This window comes from Seriola lalandi, unplaced genomic scaffold, assembly GCF_002814215.2.
Source record: "Seriola lalandi dorsalis isolate HSWRI2012SDOR001 ecotype SW California unplaced genomic scaffold, Sedor1 jcf7180002054890, whole genome shotgun sequence".
NCBI classification, from domain to species: domain Eukaryota; kingdom Metazoa; phylum Chordata; class Actinopteri; order Carangiformes; family Carangidae; genus Seriola; species Seriola lalandi.
In genome coordinates this window covers 507040-523148 of record NW_019525442.1, presented here as the reverse complement: position 1 = coordinate 523148, position 16109 = coordinate 507040, and the positions used below count along the sequence as shown (strand labels likewise).

General features: G+C 38.1%; 1 protein-coding gene across 1 annotated transcript in view; it reads left to right on the top strand.

Moving 5' to 3' along the window:
* The window catches only part of naaladl2 (N-acetylated alpha-linked acidic dipeptidase like 2), a 367789-nt gene extending 358418 nt beyond the window's left edge, over positions 1–9371 (top strand). Inside the window, exon 17 of the mRNA XM_087180108.1 lies at positions 8634–9371. Within this exon, the coding sequence (XP_087036234.1) occupies positions 8634–8871 (238 nt within the window). The 3' untranslated portion in view covers positions 8872–9371. The remainder of the gene's footprint in view (positions 1–8633) is intronic.
* Positions 9372–16109: the final 6738 nt, after the last annotated feature.

Genomic DNA, 16109 nt, shown 5'->3' with positions numbered 1-16109 from the left:
AAACTATGGAAGTGATGGTGGCCAAGATGTTGATAATAATTGTAAGTGTACTCATTTGCTATATTCTCACTTCAGCAAAAAAAAAATAAAATACATAACCACTTTTCCAACCTCCTCTCCTCCAACTGATAATTTTCACACAGTCCCTAAATCACATGCAGTCCCAAGTTGTGTCAGCAATGATTTAACCCCCCCCATCCGCCATCTATCTTGCATTGGGAGGATCCACAGCTTTTTCAACTCGTTCTACATACTCTGCATAACAGCAACAATGTAATGTAAAACTCGAGCTTCACAGTGATCACATATTTATTCCTTTTGACAAAAAAAGAGAAAATGGAAATAATTTACACACAGCCGTGTTTGAACTCAAAAGCTCAGCTTTTAGCTCTCTACATTTCCTCTGGATACGAACAGAATTAATGGTGTCTGCTGTTCAGTGTTATTCACAGTTTATGGCAGTAACAGACATGTTAATTGTCCTAGACTGCCATTAGTATCCAAGCTGAAATTAGCTGCTCCATCATGCTTGGAAAACATTAAGGCTTAATAGCACTCATTTATAAAGGAAGTTCCCATTCCCCCCTCAGGACTCATACAATTACACTAAGAGCACTGAACAGTCTTGAAACATGTTTACTTTGAGAGCTCTCCTGTTTTACACACAACGTAAAGTAAGCAACATGAACACTGTATTGTGATATACAACAATGCAGTAATGCAGGTTCATTATGCTGCCTATGGTTTGTATCATTATGGTTATGAGCATCATACTTGTTTCCTTAAGTAACCATTAAATCATTAAATTGTACACTGAGCCTTAAAATACTTTGCAATTTTAGATCTTCAATAAATCATCTCACATGTCACAAACCTAAATTCTATAAATACCACGACCTGTTCGCTGACACTCAAGGTCACTAACAAACCAACTACAAGAGTGAAAATACACACAGCTCTGCAGGTATTAAAATACAAAACAGCAGTGCAAGTGAAACACACAGATGTGAATAAAACAAAGTAAGTCGTCAATAACGTAACAAAACATTAAAACAATCACCAGAACATCATATTTACAGCGCCATCCTACATCCATTCAAAGCAGTTTCACTGTGCACTTTGGAGGACACGATTGCTAAACTAAAGTCTTCATCAAGTACTTCAGACATTTTGTGCACTAAATTTCTTTGGGAGGTTTTTTGCACCTCTATTTTAACCATTGTAAGTAGCACTTTGTCAAGTACTTCATCCATTACTTCAGACATTTTGCTTACTGAATTTGAGCTCTTTATCAGTGATTGCCCCTCTATTTTAACTGTTGTAAGTGGCTCTCATTCTGCTGGTAGTTTTCCTTCCCACCTTAAGCATGCAGTAGTCCACCCAACTTTAACCCTCTGAGTTATAATCATTTTAGACCTGATCTTATCAAAAGTTTTAGAGAAACTGGTTTCCCCTTATTTGATTTATTTCATAAATATGTATATTATATTTATTATATTATTATATCATATGTATAAATAATTATACATGATATATATCAGCTAGGCCAGGCACAAAAAGTGCAACTGCTGGATGAAGGCACCGATCCAGTCAGCTGTTGCTGCACATTAGGCAGTACATAACATACAGAGAATGGATGCATATCTCTGTCCAGTCCTCTTTCAATCCTTTGTTCTTTTCTTCCTTTTCTTTGTAAACTTTTTTTGTTTTTTTGTTCGCACATAATGTCATCAAAAATGACATTTTGCCTATTGTGATTGGACTGAAATGAACACACAGAAACTGATGAAACACACACACACACACACACACACACACACACACACACACACACACTGGTAGCTCTGTGTAGAACTCATTCCACATGGTTTACAAAAAAAGTATACAGGCAGGTTCAATACACCAGCAACACTAAAAACACTAGACAATGTATCCATATGTAATGTAATAACTGACACTGATTTGATTTGTTGTTTGAACCAAGTCTAAACCTTGGGCCAGAGTTCACCGAGTCTGGCTCACACACTTCACTGCCCTGACAGCTTTCCTTCACCAAACACCACTGCAGGAACTACTCATTTATCTTAAAAAAAAAAAAACCCTGTTAAAGACATTTGACTTCATATTTGACATGCCTTCGGTTTGGGTTGTGGAGTTAAGCTGCCTCACTGACAGAACACTGAAATCTCTCACTACTCAGCCAGGTCACTCAGGGATCAAGCACCGGGGAAATTTGACAGGCATTGAAAATATCCCAGTAACACAAAGTATAAGTAAAATTAAAGTAGTATAAGTAATACAAATATTAACAGTAGGAGGGAAAACCACTGTAGGCACATTTTAAAGTCTGCAAAATAAAAAAGAGAAAGATATGTAAGAAGTTATTATAGTAATTAATAATGATAATAATAAGAGGAAGAAGACATTTTATTTATACATGCAAAGCTTTTTTTTTAAGAATAGATAAATTTGAGAAGTGATTTAAAAGATGTCACTGATTCTGAAATCTGCACTCAGGGGCCCTGACAACAAAATACTGTGCACCTTTATTCTTTAGCCAGCAGAGCCCTGCCTGAGGATATGAGGCTGGGAGCAGCAGTTCAGCAATATAACTGGGAGCTTAAATCATGAAGTGCTTTAAATGAAATCAGTAAAATCTTAAAATAATCTCCAAAAAGTCCTGGTAACCTGTGAAGAGAGGCTAAAACAGGTGCAATGTGATCTTGTCCTCTAGTATTGACCTGAATTTGAACTAGCTGGTTATTTGGATGTAAACCCTGAATGCAAAGAATTACAATAATGTAACCAAGATTTTTTAAAAGCATGAGTGTCCTGATTTATTTATCAGGACACCATGTTGGGAACCATTGGGTTGGGTCCCATAGTTGACAGTAAGAAACAATGACAAATACATTTAGAGCTGTGGACAGTAGCAAAGTTAAATCCAAAACTAATGTGTATATACCTGTATCTGACAGCTGCATATTTTCATGCCTTTGATGTAACACAGTACCTTTACAGTTGGGGCCGTTCATATTATGCAATGCAGTATTTTAATGCAAATGAAGAGCAAAGCTGAGGCAACCAGAAACACATGAAGTCCTTTTGTTAATGAGATTTCCTTGCACTAGCTGATGTTAGTTTGATGTTAAATGGTGGAATGAGTCAACTTTCGTCCAGTCCAAGGTCAGTCTTGTTGTTACACACAAGTCAGACTAACCAAACACACACCAGTATACCAAATCCAGCACAGTCTGCCCAATTTACCCTCTAGTTTTATGGAAAAGACCTAAACTTGTCTCAGCCCTTCATGAAAAAATATTTCCCTGTATTGCCTTGATGTTTAAAACAAGGATACCCTGGCAAGGTCTCAGACAAGTTTATTTATCATTATTATTCAACATGTTCAATAAATGTGTTATCCTCGTAATGTTGTAAATCCGCTTCACATCTGATACATTGATCCCTCCCTCTTGATGGGCATGAACAAAAGTATCTTAGCTGCTTAGATGAATGTTTAAGCCTGAGTAATACATGTCAGGCAAAGCTTTATTATTTAGCTCGGCCAGTTCCTTACTTGATGTGCAAACATTAGGGAAAAGGTGTTGAATTATGGACAACTTATGCAACTTGTGCAACTCCTTCCAACTGCATCAGCAATGCTAGTGGTAAAACATCAATCAGGTCCAGCTTCGCTTGCTCTTTTCATTCACTCATGTTACATTTATATATCCCAGGTGTCTGGCTCAAGTAGACTTTATCTAGGGCAATACATGCAATAACCCCCTTTTGGTTGGCTGGTTATTTGACTGCACACCTAGGTGGAATTGGAACTGATTGATCTTTGGCTTCAATGTTTACTTTCATTGCCCTGGTGTCATATCTTTGGGACACTGGAGAGGGTGGAGGTACTAACTGTGATTTTGGATTATATGACTCACGCATGTGTTGTAGTAGATCCAAGAGTTTCCTGCATGTCATATAAAACACAAAATCTAGCTGTGGGAACGGTGATTTAAATCCATCCTTCTTTAAAATCTCTGCCATGGAATTTAGAACTATGAATCCATTACAGTTAATTTTTGATGAACAGACAGGGATGTACGTTCAAGAGCCCATTTAAGTTTGCAATTCTGTTAGGTAACTGTAACCGATCGAGGTGGGTTCACTGAACGTTGTTTGCGTGAAAATGCAAACCTGTTGGTGTTAATAGTTGAATAACACAAGTTTTTCAGATAGTTTTACAAAATCGCCAGGCTTTCTTCAGAGAAGCTGATGATTTTGGAAGACATTAAATTTATGTTACACTGATGAAGTGGTGACAAAGGAAACCATTATATTGACCCATATATTCAACAGGAACCTCCATACTGCATTTGAAAGTTGAAAGAACTTTGGAAGTCAGCACTCAGTTTGGAGGTTGTAAGATATTGAGTTTGACCTTCAAAATCAGTATGCTGTCCTCCAAAACTAATGATCAACTTCTACATTTCCTCTCAGAGGTTGGTGAAAATCCAATATGTGAACTTCCAAATCCAACATGGAGCAGCTAATAATTGGTTTTGGGAGTTATCTTTTTCAATGTAACATATATGAAAGTTGGCATATTAGTTCTGGAAGTCAGCATTGATTGTCGAAGACACATTTTCAGTTCTTTCACCTTCCCATCTATCTGGAAGTTGGACCTTCCACCTTCAAAATGCATATCTATCCCATTTATTGGCTTCGAGATTTAATGTAGTGCCAAAATAAAGGTGTCCAAATTCACAAAATGTCCAACATACCTATAAAAGAAAAATCAAGTCAAAGATGTGTGCTCTGGAAGCTACTCAATCTTTAAATTCCCTGTTGCAAAAAGGGAAGGTCAAGCGAAATGTTCTCACTTTCTAAAATTAAACCTCACATGGAGGTAGCAGAGCACATGCAGATACACCGTGCAGCTGTCAGTGTTGGATGGACGGTGCTGCTCCTGTGTGAGTGACACCTGGGACCTGTAGACACAGTTTAAACCCAATTTGCTGTGTTGCAGAGCAGGATGCGGCCTCACTTAAGAGTGGGTATCAGGCTGCTGAGGGCCACACCAATCGATAGCAGATGTCTTTATGTACACACAGAGTTGCTGCAAAAAGAACTGTATTCACAGACAGACGGTGGGTGACAGTCCAGGTTAAGGGGACGATAATTACACACTGTAAAAGTCCCAAAACACAAGCAAAGCAGGAGCTGGAGGGGAAATAACTCGCGGCACGGCAGTGAAGATGTCCCTTGGCACACGATTGTGCACGGGAAGCGCATGTAAATGCACACACACACACAGTAGCGGGCAGGCGCAGACGTAACTATAAGCCAATGATTTGAACAGAATTTGTACAGGAATAATTCTGTTCCAAGCTTTTTGATCCATATAAGTGGTTGAATTGAAATGAAACTGTGATCACTATAAGCAATTTCCACTGTATTTTTATGACGTAAGTTCAGTATCTAAACAGGAAGTGCCCTTTATGGAGCAAGGTAGAAATTTCAGTACAGTGGGGTGGTAGATGGGAACAGGAGACCAAGTTTGAAAATGTCAGACCCACGGACAGTTATCAACAATTAGACAATCTCAAACTCTGCAGTTCCCTGCAGCTCTTCAGAGCATTTTAACATCTTTGAAGTCATTATTATTGTCATCAGTAAATGGAAGTTTAACAGTGTTTGAATTTCCTGACCCTGAACAACTTAATCATATTTTACTTGCCATGCATAGATATTATTGAAAGCAAAATTGAAATAAAAAAAAAACTCTGACATTGAATGTAAAACAAAAACATCACTAAACAAAGTTTTGTAGAATCATCCAGTGTAGCCTTTCTTCACAGCAGACAGAGCAACAGATTTGCTCTCCAGTATCCAATAAGCCATGACAGTGAGCCAGCATGCACAACACCAGGAGCCCGACTCCGAAGCAGCTAAATGGAATTCAGCCATCATTAATTTTATCATTTACAACTGTGCTTTAAACTGTGACATGTCAGAATGTCCTCTATGCAAAGGACCTATATTGACATTTTATCTGCGTTAGGGATCGTTTTTCTACACTGCTGGCAGCCACTGATTTTCATGGACTTCAGATCGTAGGTATGATGAAAATAACTTAAGAAAGGAAGTCCAATACAGATGATATACTGGATTGTTTTTTATCAATGTTTGATAGAAATACCTTTTGGCAAAAATAAAATATTGTAAGTTGAAAGCGCAGACTCATTTGAAAGTCTGCTGCTGACATATGTGTTCGCGTGTTCGTCTCTAAATTATGAGAGCGGCTGCCAAAAACATTACATTTATTCTAACTGGTGTCATATACTGGTGTTATGTAGTTGAGTAGATAGAGAATCATCACAGCGCTCTGACTTTGAGTCTAAATTGTGCGCTGAAGGTCAGTGTTCCTTCACACCCTACAGCTCACAACTTGTGTCTTAACAGATGAAGAATCACTCCATTTACTCTCTAAGACTGTCCGTTCAGCCACTTTAAGAGAAATCGATGTACTTCAGCCCCGAGGAGAGCAACCCTCCGCAGTCTCTGCCACTCTGACCTACAAATGACTACTCTGCTACCCCCGAAGGCTCGCCTGTGTTTATATATGTGTTTTTGCTTTATGTGTGCGCGTGCTGCCGTGTATTCCGTACAACGCAAGTGACAGGAAGACAAAGAGACATAGATAGGAGGGTCTTTAAGGGCAATAATTCATATTCAGAAAATTAAGCAGAGGTCAAAGTGTGAAACTGAAGTTTTCATTTGTCCTTTTTGGGGTGTTGTTTCTTTTCCCTTGAGTGTGAGAGTTTTCATCATATTATACACGGAGTTTAGCATCAGTCGGCCAGTAAAAGATTAATCGGCTGCAGGTCGACCGACACAAAATTCTGTAACAACACTAATTTCACTTTTTCTTGAGTTAGTAAATTAGATGTACAGTCACTTTATTACTGTCAGTGCTCAAACAGGGGCCTGTATTTTCTTCAGTGGCAGAGAGAGCTAGGAAGTTAATTGGAGCAGGCTCATATTAAAGACTATATGGTTCCCTGGTTAATGCAAACACAAGACTTCCTCCAGTTTACTTATTGTCTTGACAAATTCAATATAATGTACATTTCTGCAGCACTTTTATTCTGTGAGTACAACAACAGTGATGGCACACTAACCATCCTTTTCCTCTCATTTTTTTCTTCTTTATCTGAAACACTGTTTTCATTTACGAATTAATTCCAGATTTTCCACTTTGCTGTCTTTCTGATAAGTGTGAGGTTATCTTGAGTGAAACTTCCTGGCGAAAGTCCTTCAGACTTTCCTTAATGCAATGGGTGTCTGGGTTTGCTGAAAGCAACACAGGCAGAGGACCCAAATGCAGACACACAGGCAGGGAAATAAAGGCAGGTAGCAATTACATGGGAGCCACCAAGGAACATAAACAGGAACGTGAACAGACGGCTTGACCAAGAAGTAGTTACAAAGGCAGGTATATATACAGACAGACTGGGTCAGGGAAACTTGAGTGATTACAAATAACAGGTGCATAAATAGAACGGGGAAAAAGGCTGAGGACATTTTGTGGGTAAAAAGAGAATGGCAGATCTAAAGGAGAATACATGGAGATGAAGGAATGTGAGCAAGGGACCCAGGGGAACTAGGACGCAGACTATGACAATAGAGGAATCAAGAGAGGTAAAAATGATGTATAAACGGAAACATACAAATATGTAGACGATTGAAACATGGCGGAGACGGAGTCAAGGATGATGGAAAGAAATTCCTAAGAAGCGCTTTTCTCTGAGGAGAGAGGAACTCGGAGTCAGAGTGTTAAGATTGCATGATGGAGGTGAAGATGGCGTGACGCTGAGAAAGTCATCTAGCAGATGGATGATGTACGAGAGGTTGTAGTCGTCTGATCCAGCAAAGTGTTTCACGCAAAAAGTCAGATATTTTTGGGCTGACATTGCACCTGAAGGCGGGCTGCAGGAGACGGTGGTGTTTTGTTTATTTGGAGCTAAGATGGATAGTGAATGGGATGAGATGGTGTGCTGCACAAGTCACAGTTTAGAGAAGAGTGAGCTGCGAAGACATGGCAGTACAGCTCAAGATCGAGAATATGTGCCTTGGTTGTATTGCTGCAGGTGACCAATGGCTTGAGATATAAAGAGGATGTGATAAGTGTAGAATTTGTTGCCTCCAAAGGTCAGATCAAGACACAGGCAGTTATCCAGCTTTAACCTGCGGTCAGGGAAGGCAGAGCAAGAGGGATGCATGTGCTCGGATGGTTTGTTGGGGAAAATAAAAATGGGCCAACTGAGGGGCAGAGAGAGCTTGAGCAGGGTTTTTAATACGACCCGGCCCTCTGCACAGGCTGAAGCTAAAATGGAGAGTCCTTTAAATGTCCTTGGTTTACACAAAACCTGATTCAGCAAGTACGATGGTATTCTACAAAAAAATGTTTTTAAAGAAATGTTTAGATATCTGATATCAGCTAATTTGGTAACCAAATTTCTCAAGTCATATTCTGCATGTGTGAACAAGTCATTCACTGACAGTCTCCTCTCTCTCTCTCTCTCTCTCTCTCTCTCTCTCTCTCTCTCTCACCCTCTCTCTCCCCACAGGAACCTGTTATACAGCCTTCCAGGAAAGACTCCTCAGTTTTCCATCCTCAGGTTCTCACAGGAAGCTGTCCTGCACTGCAGTGTCACCAGCAAAACAGTCAAACACAACAAAGAAGTGCTTTGCCACAGTACCATGAACCAGTCTCTGTCTCTTATCCTCAGGGCTATCCGCTCAGCTGAGAGGCTGGTGTGCTTTGGCTTGGACTTGTTTGAAAATTACCCAAATGACACAAAATGATCTTGACTGGCACAGACCCACCAATCAGCTCGGATGCACTAAACACTGCCACTGATCAAGTCAATAAAATTCAAACACATCGGGAATATTAAAACACAATTGACCCCCCCTGACTGACCTCGCCCAAAACTCATCTTACTCATCGTACTAAAGTCCTGGAAAAGTTGAGAATCCGAGGGAATCCACACATTACTCAATAAGGCTGAAAGGAAAGGATTAAACTCCACCCAAAGTGTCATTTAGCGTCATGATTCCAAACTTCCTCAATAACAATTATTGAATAACAACTTGCAGAAACTACATGCAATATAGTGAGAAGCTTGAGACATTTTGAATGATTCATGTTAAAGGTTGTAAAAAAAAAAAAAATGTTTTCTGATTGATGAATGTATTAAAACTAACTTGTTGCACAGCTTTTTGATATGCAAATAATGGGGTCATAAAATTGCACTATTCACTCTTCCTATGAAAACTGACCAGCAATAAAAGGCACATGGTCATTTTTAGATTGTTACTTTTCCTTCACCAAACACTAACTCTTTTATCCATCCTTTCCTTGACAAACCTCAGCAATAAATCCCAGAGAAAACAAAAGCAGCAATTCAAAATGGTTACCATGGTTAACAATTTGATTCATATTTGTAAGACATTTGGGAAATGCTGAAAAGCTGAAAAAATACCTTAACCTTGTCCAGGTTTGGTCAAAGTCACTTCGTGATAGTAGCTGTTTTTATAGTTTTTTCTTTGCAAAATGCAACGGAAGGTATATCTGGGGAAGCAGCTTCCGAAAACTTTCCAAATTAAATTTTTGGTCTCACTTAACCAAATATTAGCTGACTAACCAAACAGCTTTTGGACTCAGAAACAAGTGTTTTGAATGATTTATTGGAGAGCTTCAGTAGGCTGCCACATGATGCTGTCCCCTGTTTATATGTTTTGCTCGAGTCATGTTTCCTTAATCTCTACAAGGGAGATGGGAATCATCAAATTTTTGAGAATAAAACCCAGGTTAATAAAATACTGAAAACTTCTTTGGATGAATTAAATAACAATTTCACCTGACAACTTAAAAATTCTAAAACCCAGTTATCCCTAAGGGCCTTGTTAAGCAATAAGCCATTCTAACAGAAGCCAACCGAACAACACCATTTACTGTAGCTGTTCTAAAATCACTGTATGCCGTGACGTCTGATGGGTTGTCACTTGATTAAAGAGCAATAACTCCACAGAACCATGAGCAGAGCTATTCCGAGCAATCTAATACTTTAAGCAATAAAATTTTGTTGATTAAAATAACAGTTCTTGGCGTGTGTTTACAGATGACTGTAATAAGGATGTCATGCTGGCTCAAATGTAAAACACTCACTTCAACATTGCAGAGATCTGGGTTCTTCAGTACCTGGTTACAAATGCCTCTGTCTTGGCCTGGAGCCCCAATCAACACCCATAGTAAGAGGCAATGGGCCTCATTCACCAATATTTTCTTAAGTATTTTCTTAAATTCTTTCTTAAGTTGAAGAAAGTTCTTAAGAAAACTCTACGTCAGATTCATGAGCGTGTTCTTAAACTGCAGAATTGTGCGCACCAGTGTTCCTGGATTGATGAATGCCAATCTCCTTGTAGATTGAAAGTGTGTGCTAGTTGGCCCTAATTAGCACAGGTAAAAGCACATGACCTTCAAAGGACATGTGACTGAAGGGTCGTGTGCAGACACAGACATAAGTCATAAAGAGATACTGTAAGGGAAAGTTGAGAAAATGTCAAAACAAAAAATCTAAAGATGGAGCTCCAGAATCAAAACGCAAAAGGAACTTTAGTAGTTCTGAAGCGGAGGTACTGCTGCCGGAAGTGAGCCGCAAACGAGCCAATAAGTGTTAATGTAGCATTCATTTATTTTAGAAGACCATACTGCTTTGTAAAATAACAAAAGTAATTTTTTAAAAAACATTATGAATAACAAAGATATTATCTTAATTTAATAATATAATGTTATATAACTGTAGAACAGAAGAAAACGTAATAAACATTTATTGTGCTCAATCATGTCAGCACTCAAATGTGCGTAAGAGTGCCCTTGAGTGTGCGTAGATTCTGTTCTTACCTAAGAACAAATTCTAAATAAGAAAACATTGGTGAATGTCAGAAAAGTGCAAAAAGTGGGTTTTAAGAAGAAATCTCCTCTTAAGAATGGTTGGTGAATGAGGCCCAATGTTAGCAGGTGGGAAGTTGGTGGGGGAGCATGTCCTTGTTCGTCACACTAGCAAGTCCTACAGATCCTCAGTGTGGAGTTAAAAGAAGCAGTTGGTGACTCCGTGTCCTCTGTAGGAGGCTCATGAGAGGTAGTTTACACTTGTCATGGTCCAACAGAGGAGGTTGGCAATGACAGAGATCAACAACTAAATATGGGAGACAATGAGAGAAAATGCAAAAGTAAAAGACACATAGTCTCTGTCTCCACTTGTTATTCTTTCCCACTCGTGAGTCTGTGCTGCACTCTGCAAACTCTTGATGTTTTAAGTGACAACAGTCTGTGTTATCTCTCCTCTTTTCTCTTCATTCTTCTTACATTCTTCTTACATTCACGCCATCACCCAGTGATCTCTGTCATTGTGCAGCAGTTTGCTCTGCTTATGACAAGAAATTCAGGAGTCTAAGGCTGATGTGCTGGCTTCAATAGCCTGAATAGAGACCTGAGCAATATTTCTTTTTGTTACCATTTAATGACTTATTGGTATTATGGTTTAAAAAAGATTATTGTTGTGAGGAAGAGTGTATGTTGGTTTATGGTTCTGAAGATGTGATGAAATCACTCAATCTAATCAACCAAAGCTGCAACCCAGAAATCAGCAGCTCTAGCAACCCTTTCAAATTACAGGGCGTCATGTAATTCAACATTTATATAAAAAAATTTACAAATTGGGACTTCAGGTTTTTTGTAGTTAGGCATGATATTTGCTAGAATAGTGTTTGTGAGAAAAACAATGAATGAGACACTATTTTATACTATGAAATGATTATTTCATACCTTAGCTTATTTGTAATAGTTTGAATGTGATAGACTTTTTTTAAGCATGAGGGACGGGTGGGAGGGCATGGGATGAGCTTCAATTTTGCACCTTGTAATTTCTTATTATTAGATCTGAATTTTGTAAAGTTCACATATGTTTTAAATGTTCTGAGAAATGATTCAGGATCTTGAAAGATACCAACACATTGTCTACAATTGCTTCTGACTTGCTTCTTAACTTTATTCTAGTGTTTAGTGTTTAAATAGTCATACTGATGCATTCAAATAGTTCATTTTTAGACTTGAAATATAGTGTTTTTTAATAATAACATCTCAATTTCTACCAACAATTTGATACACAAAATTTTGTAAGCTGAATAGCTCATTTGTATTTGTAAATAAGCAGAATTGCAATGCTGATTTAAAAAAAAAAGAAAAAAAAAAAAACTTTTCAGGGATCAGAAATGTAAATTCTCATTGCTTTAAATCATGTGCCTTTTGTCAGTAGAAATTAAAACAAATGCTTTAATTAATAATGCAAATGGTATACCAAAAACTTGACTAAGTTCCAGATTTTAGTTGATGTAATGCACTATTGGAGATATCACCTCTGTCAGCTGTAGAATCTGATCAATAACCAACAATCCACTGTATCGGAAAATAGAGAGATAACATGCACAGTTTGTGCTTGTGTGCATGTGGTAAATAAACAGACTGCATGTATATTACAAAGGGAAATTTTGCTTTCATATTCAGTCTAAATGCATCTCTTGTACTGGCTAATATGTTAATAATAAAATGCTTTACTAAAAAAGCCTGCTGCTTGCTTGTGCAAAGTGCAAAGAAAAACGATACAGGAACAATACTGTGTTGTATCCAGAAAATCAATCACTTCAAAAAGGTTCTAAGGTGCTTTAAATTGAAAAACAAATGTTAGCTAGTTATTTTAATATGTAGCAAATGTTTTGAAAAAGGCAAAAATACCTAACATAGAAATCAAGCACAACAGTTGAGTACAAATCCAATAAGCCAGTCACCATTTCCAAGGAATTAAAAAGTTGATATGCCTGCTATTGATTTTAAATCACCGCCTTGAATATTTAAATCTGTTAAATTCCCCATTTGAGAGAAAAGCTGCATTATTGGTTGGTCTTTGTACATTTTGTGAAACCTGTGTATATTGTGTATTGTTAAAGGGTGAGACAAGTGTACATTGATACTGTCATTGTGGCACAAACTTAACATACTGGAAGTAGCATCAGGTATTCCTGTGGGTGCCATTCAAATCACCAATTTCTGTATTTCATCAAATATCAATGGCATGTTGAATAATGCATAGCATGTATGCCTGACACAGAAATACATGTGTGACAGTGCACATTACATAGTTACTGTATACCATAATACTGCTTTGATTTTAATTCCAGTTGGCCTGATGTGTTACAGTATGGCAAGTCTGTCTCACAGCATGAATCTTTTGCATCTGTTAGGCTCTTTGTTTTAGAATTGCATGGTGTTACATTTACACTGAGTTTCATTATTACTCATTATTGTGCTATGACTTCATGCTTACATGTTACTGTTGTAGATAACGATCAGAAAGTGGTTCTCAACATTGTTTGCTTAAAAAGAAAAAAACAAATAGGGTATTTTGAGTATCTGTTTTGAGTTGACTTAATTAATAACACAGACGGGATAGACATTCACTATTTAATGTCAGTAAACTAACATTACATAAATGTGATGATCTGCAGTAGAAAATTCATCGTTGCGAGGGGCCTACGACCAAGGTCTCATCTCACAGGTTGAAAAATACTTGACTTGGTTGAACCATGAGCTGTCTACTTTGTACAGTATTTATTTAAAAAATGTAATAGTAAGCAATGTTACATATTTTTTGATAGAATTAGAAAACCCTGAAAACTGGGATTTGCACAAAATGTGAATTTTCTGTGATGTTACTGCTTCAAAAGAATTATCCAAGCCTTTGCATTTACCAAGAACTGCTCACACTGTGCTGTTTTCTGAATTGTAATTCCCCCCCCCCCGAAAAAAAAAAAGAAAAAAAAGAAACGAAGACGAGTTAAAATGTCTTATAATAGTTTGGAATTGTCCTCAAACCTATGAAATGTTTTTAAATATACCTTTTAAAAAGGCCGACTCTGACTCTCCACTTCAACACTATTATCATTAGTTGAATCATTTGATGATTCAGTATAGCTTGGTTTCTGTATGCATGACAAAACAACATAACTAGATTATGCAGGGATTTTTCTGGCATGGTTTTTCGTCCTCTTCACTGTTCCAGTCTTATTGAATTTTTAATGCAATAAAGAACATTTCAAGCATCTGTTTTTGTTCCTGCTAGTGTCACATCAAATGGAAAAACATTACCAAAGGTGATATATTTTTAACGTTTGGGATAATCAGAAGGACTAATACCAGTGGTATAAATTGCTGCAATAATGTACATCATGGCATCACTTTGGTGCACTAGAGGTGTGACAACGCACACCTCTGACCACAACCAATGGTTAGAATACACAAGTGTGCCAAAGTGCTCATTACTCATAAAATCAGTAAATCAGTATTTTGACAACAATTACAGATTTCATAAAAAATTGCAGTTTACGTTTTGTGTCATTTTTAGACAGTTTCAGATTTTATAATGGGTGTGTATTGCATGGAATGTTCAGAGGACATGCTAACTGCCATCCCTGAAAATTTTCCCTCAGAAAATCAGATCAGACAAACTCTTTTAAATCCCAACAATTTCCAACATTCATTGACAGTTTTTATATCAAAAAATTTAGAGATTTTTGGCCTGTAACAGCCAGTTTTGGTCTCATTCTGATATATTTTAAGGTTTTTGAGAAAATCCCCCCTAAGTGCAGAGAGGGCTGTCCAAAGCTCCCATAGACACACGCCCATGCTCTAAAGCTTTTGCCCTCAACAGAGTTGACGAGAGTTTCTAAACTTCGATAAAACCTCAACTGTAAACTGTAGGTACACATAAAAGTTTTCAATCTTTTTATTGAAGCCTTGTTACGGCAATAGAGAAGTGATCTTTTCAATAGGACTTGCAGTTTTCCCTCTGAGATCCGATTTTCAAACACAAGTTTCATCTTAAAAGCTGTCATTTGCCTGGGGACACAGAGGGGATTGTGTGTGTGTTTTCCTCCTCCCCCTGGTGGCCACAGTCACCAAGGCAACCAGTATCTCAGCAGGTGCTACTGACAGTTACCGGGCATAAATGGAAAAAGCTGATACTGATTGCTAATTAGACTCATTAACTTGAAGCCTTTTAACTCAGGAATGAGAGCAACTCCAAGTTAAATCAACACGGTGTACTTGTGTGTGCATGTTGTTGTGTGGTTCTTTGTGTCTTTCTATAATTGTGAGGACAAATGTGGTTAAAAACCATTATTGTGAGGTCATTTTGGCTGATCCTGACAACTTCAAAGGGGCTGTTTAAAAGTTAAGCCGAGGCAGTTTCTAACACCACGTACACACATACATTGACAGACACTTAAACACCATTTCCACCTTATAGCTATTAACTCTACAAGGTGTCTCAACCTGGTAACAAAAGCTTTTTGGAGGCTGTATGGTAGACCGCTATACTACCTCACACAATAATACACACGTGCACATTTACAGACACACACAAGTGCAGTTGCTCCCCAAATTTTCACACAACTGATTGTGATTAGCCAATTAGTTTGATTAAGTCAGGGCATTCTTTACTGTTGTCCATGTTGTTCTGTTCTAGCAGGAGAAATCACAGTAGCTTTATTGCAAATCAACTTCTGTTATGGCATGTAGGCCTACGTGTGTATACATATCTTGCTATGGTTGTGGGGACAAATTTAATTTTTCATCATTGTGAGGTCACTTTGGCAAGTCCTTGTGGTTCCAAAGAGCTTTTTGAGGGATACCTGCAGTGACTGAGGTCAGAGTTAGGATAATTATCTGAATGAAACTCAAAGTAACGTCCTCTGTAGAGATTGAAATGTGTGTGATGGATACGCACCAAGCAGCTGGCACATTCAAAATTTCTTCAGGAATTCTCTAGTTTTTGTTTTATTGTGCTAATGCTGTCTCATACTCAACCTCAGACCATTCCCGGGCACGTGCCGCATCCAGAGGACCGTGCGCGTTCACGCGTCGCCTCAGAGAGGGGCGGGAGAGGAGGAAAGAGAGAGAGATGAGGTGGGGGGAAGATAGGGTA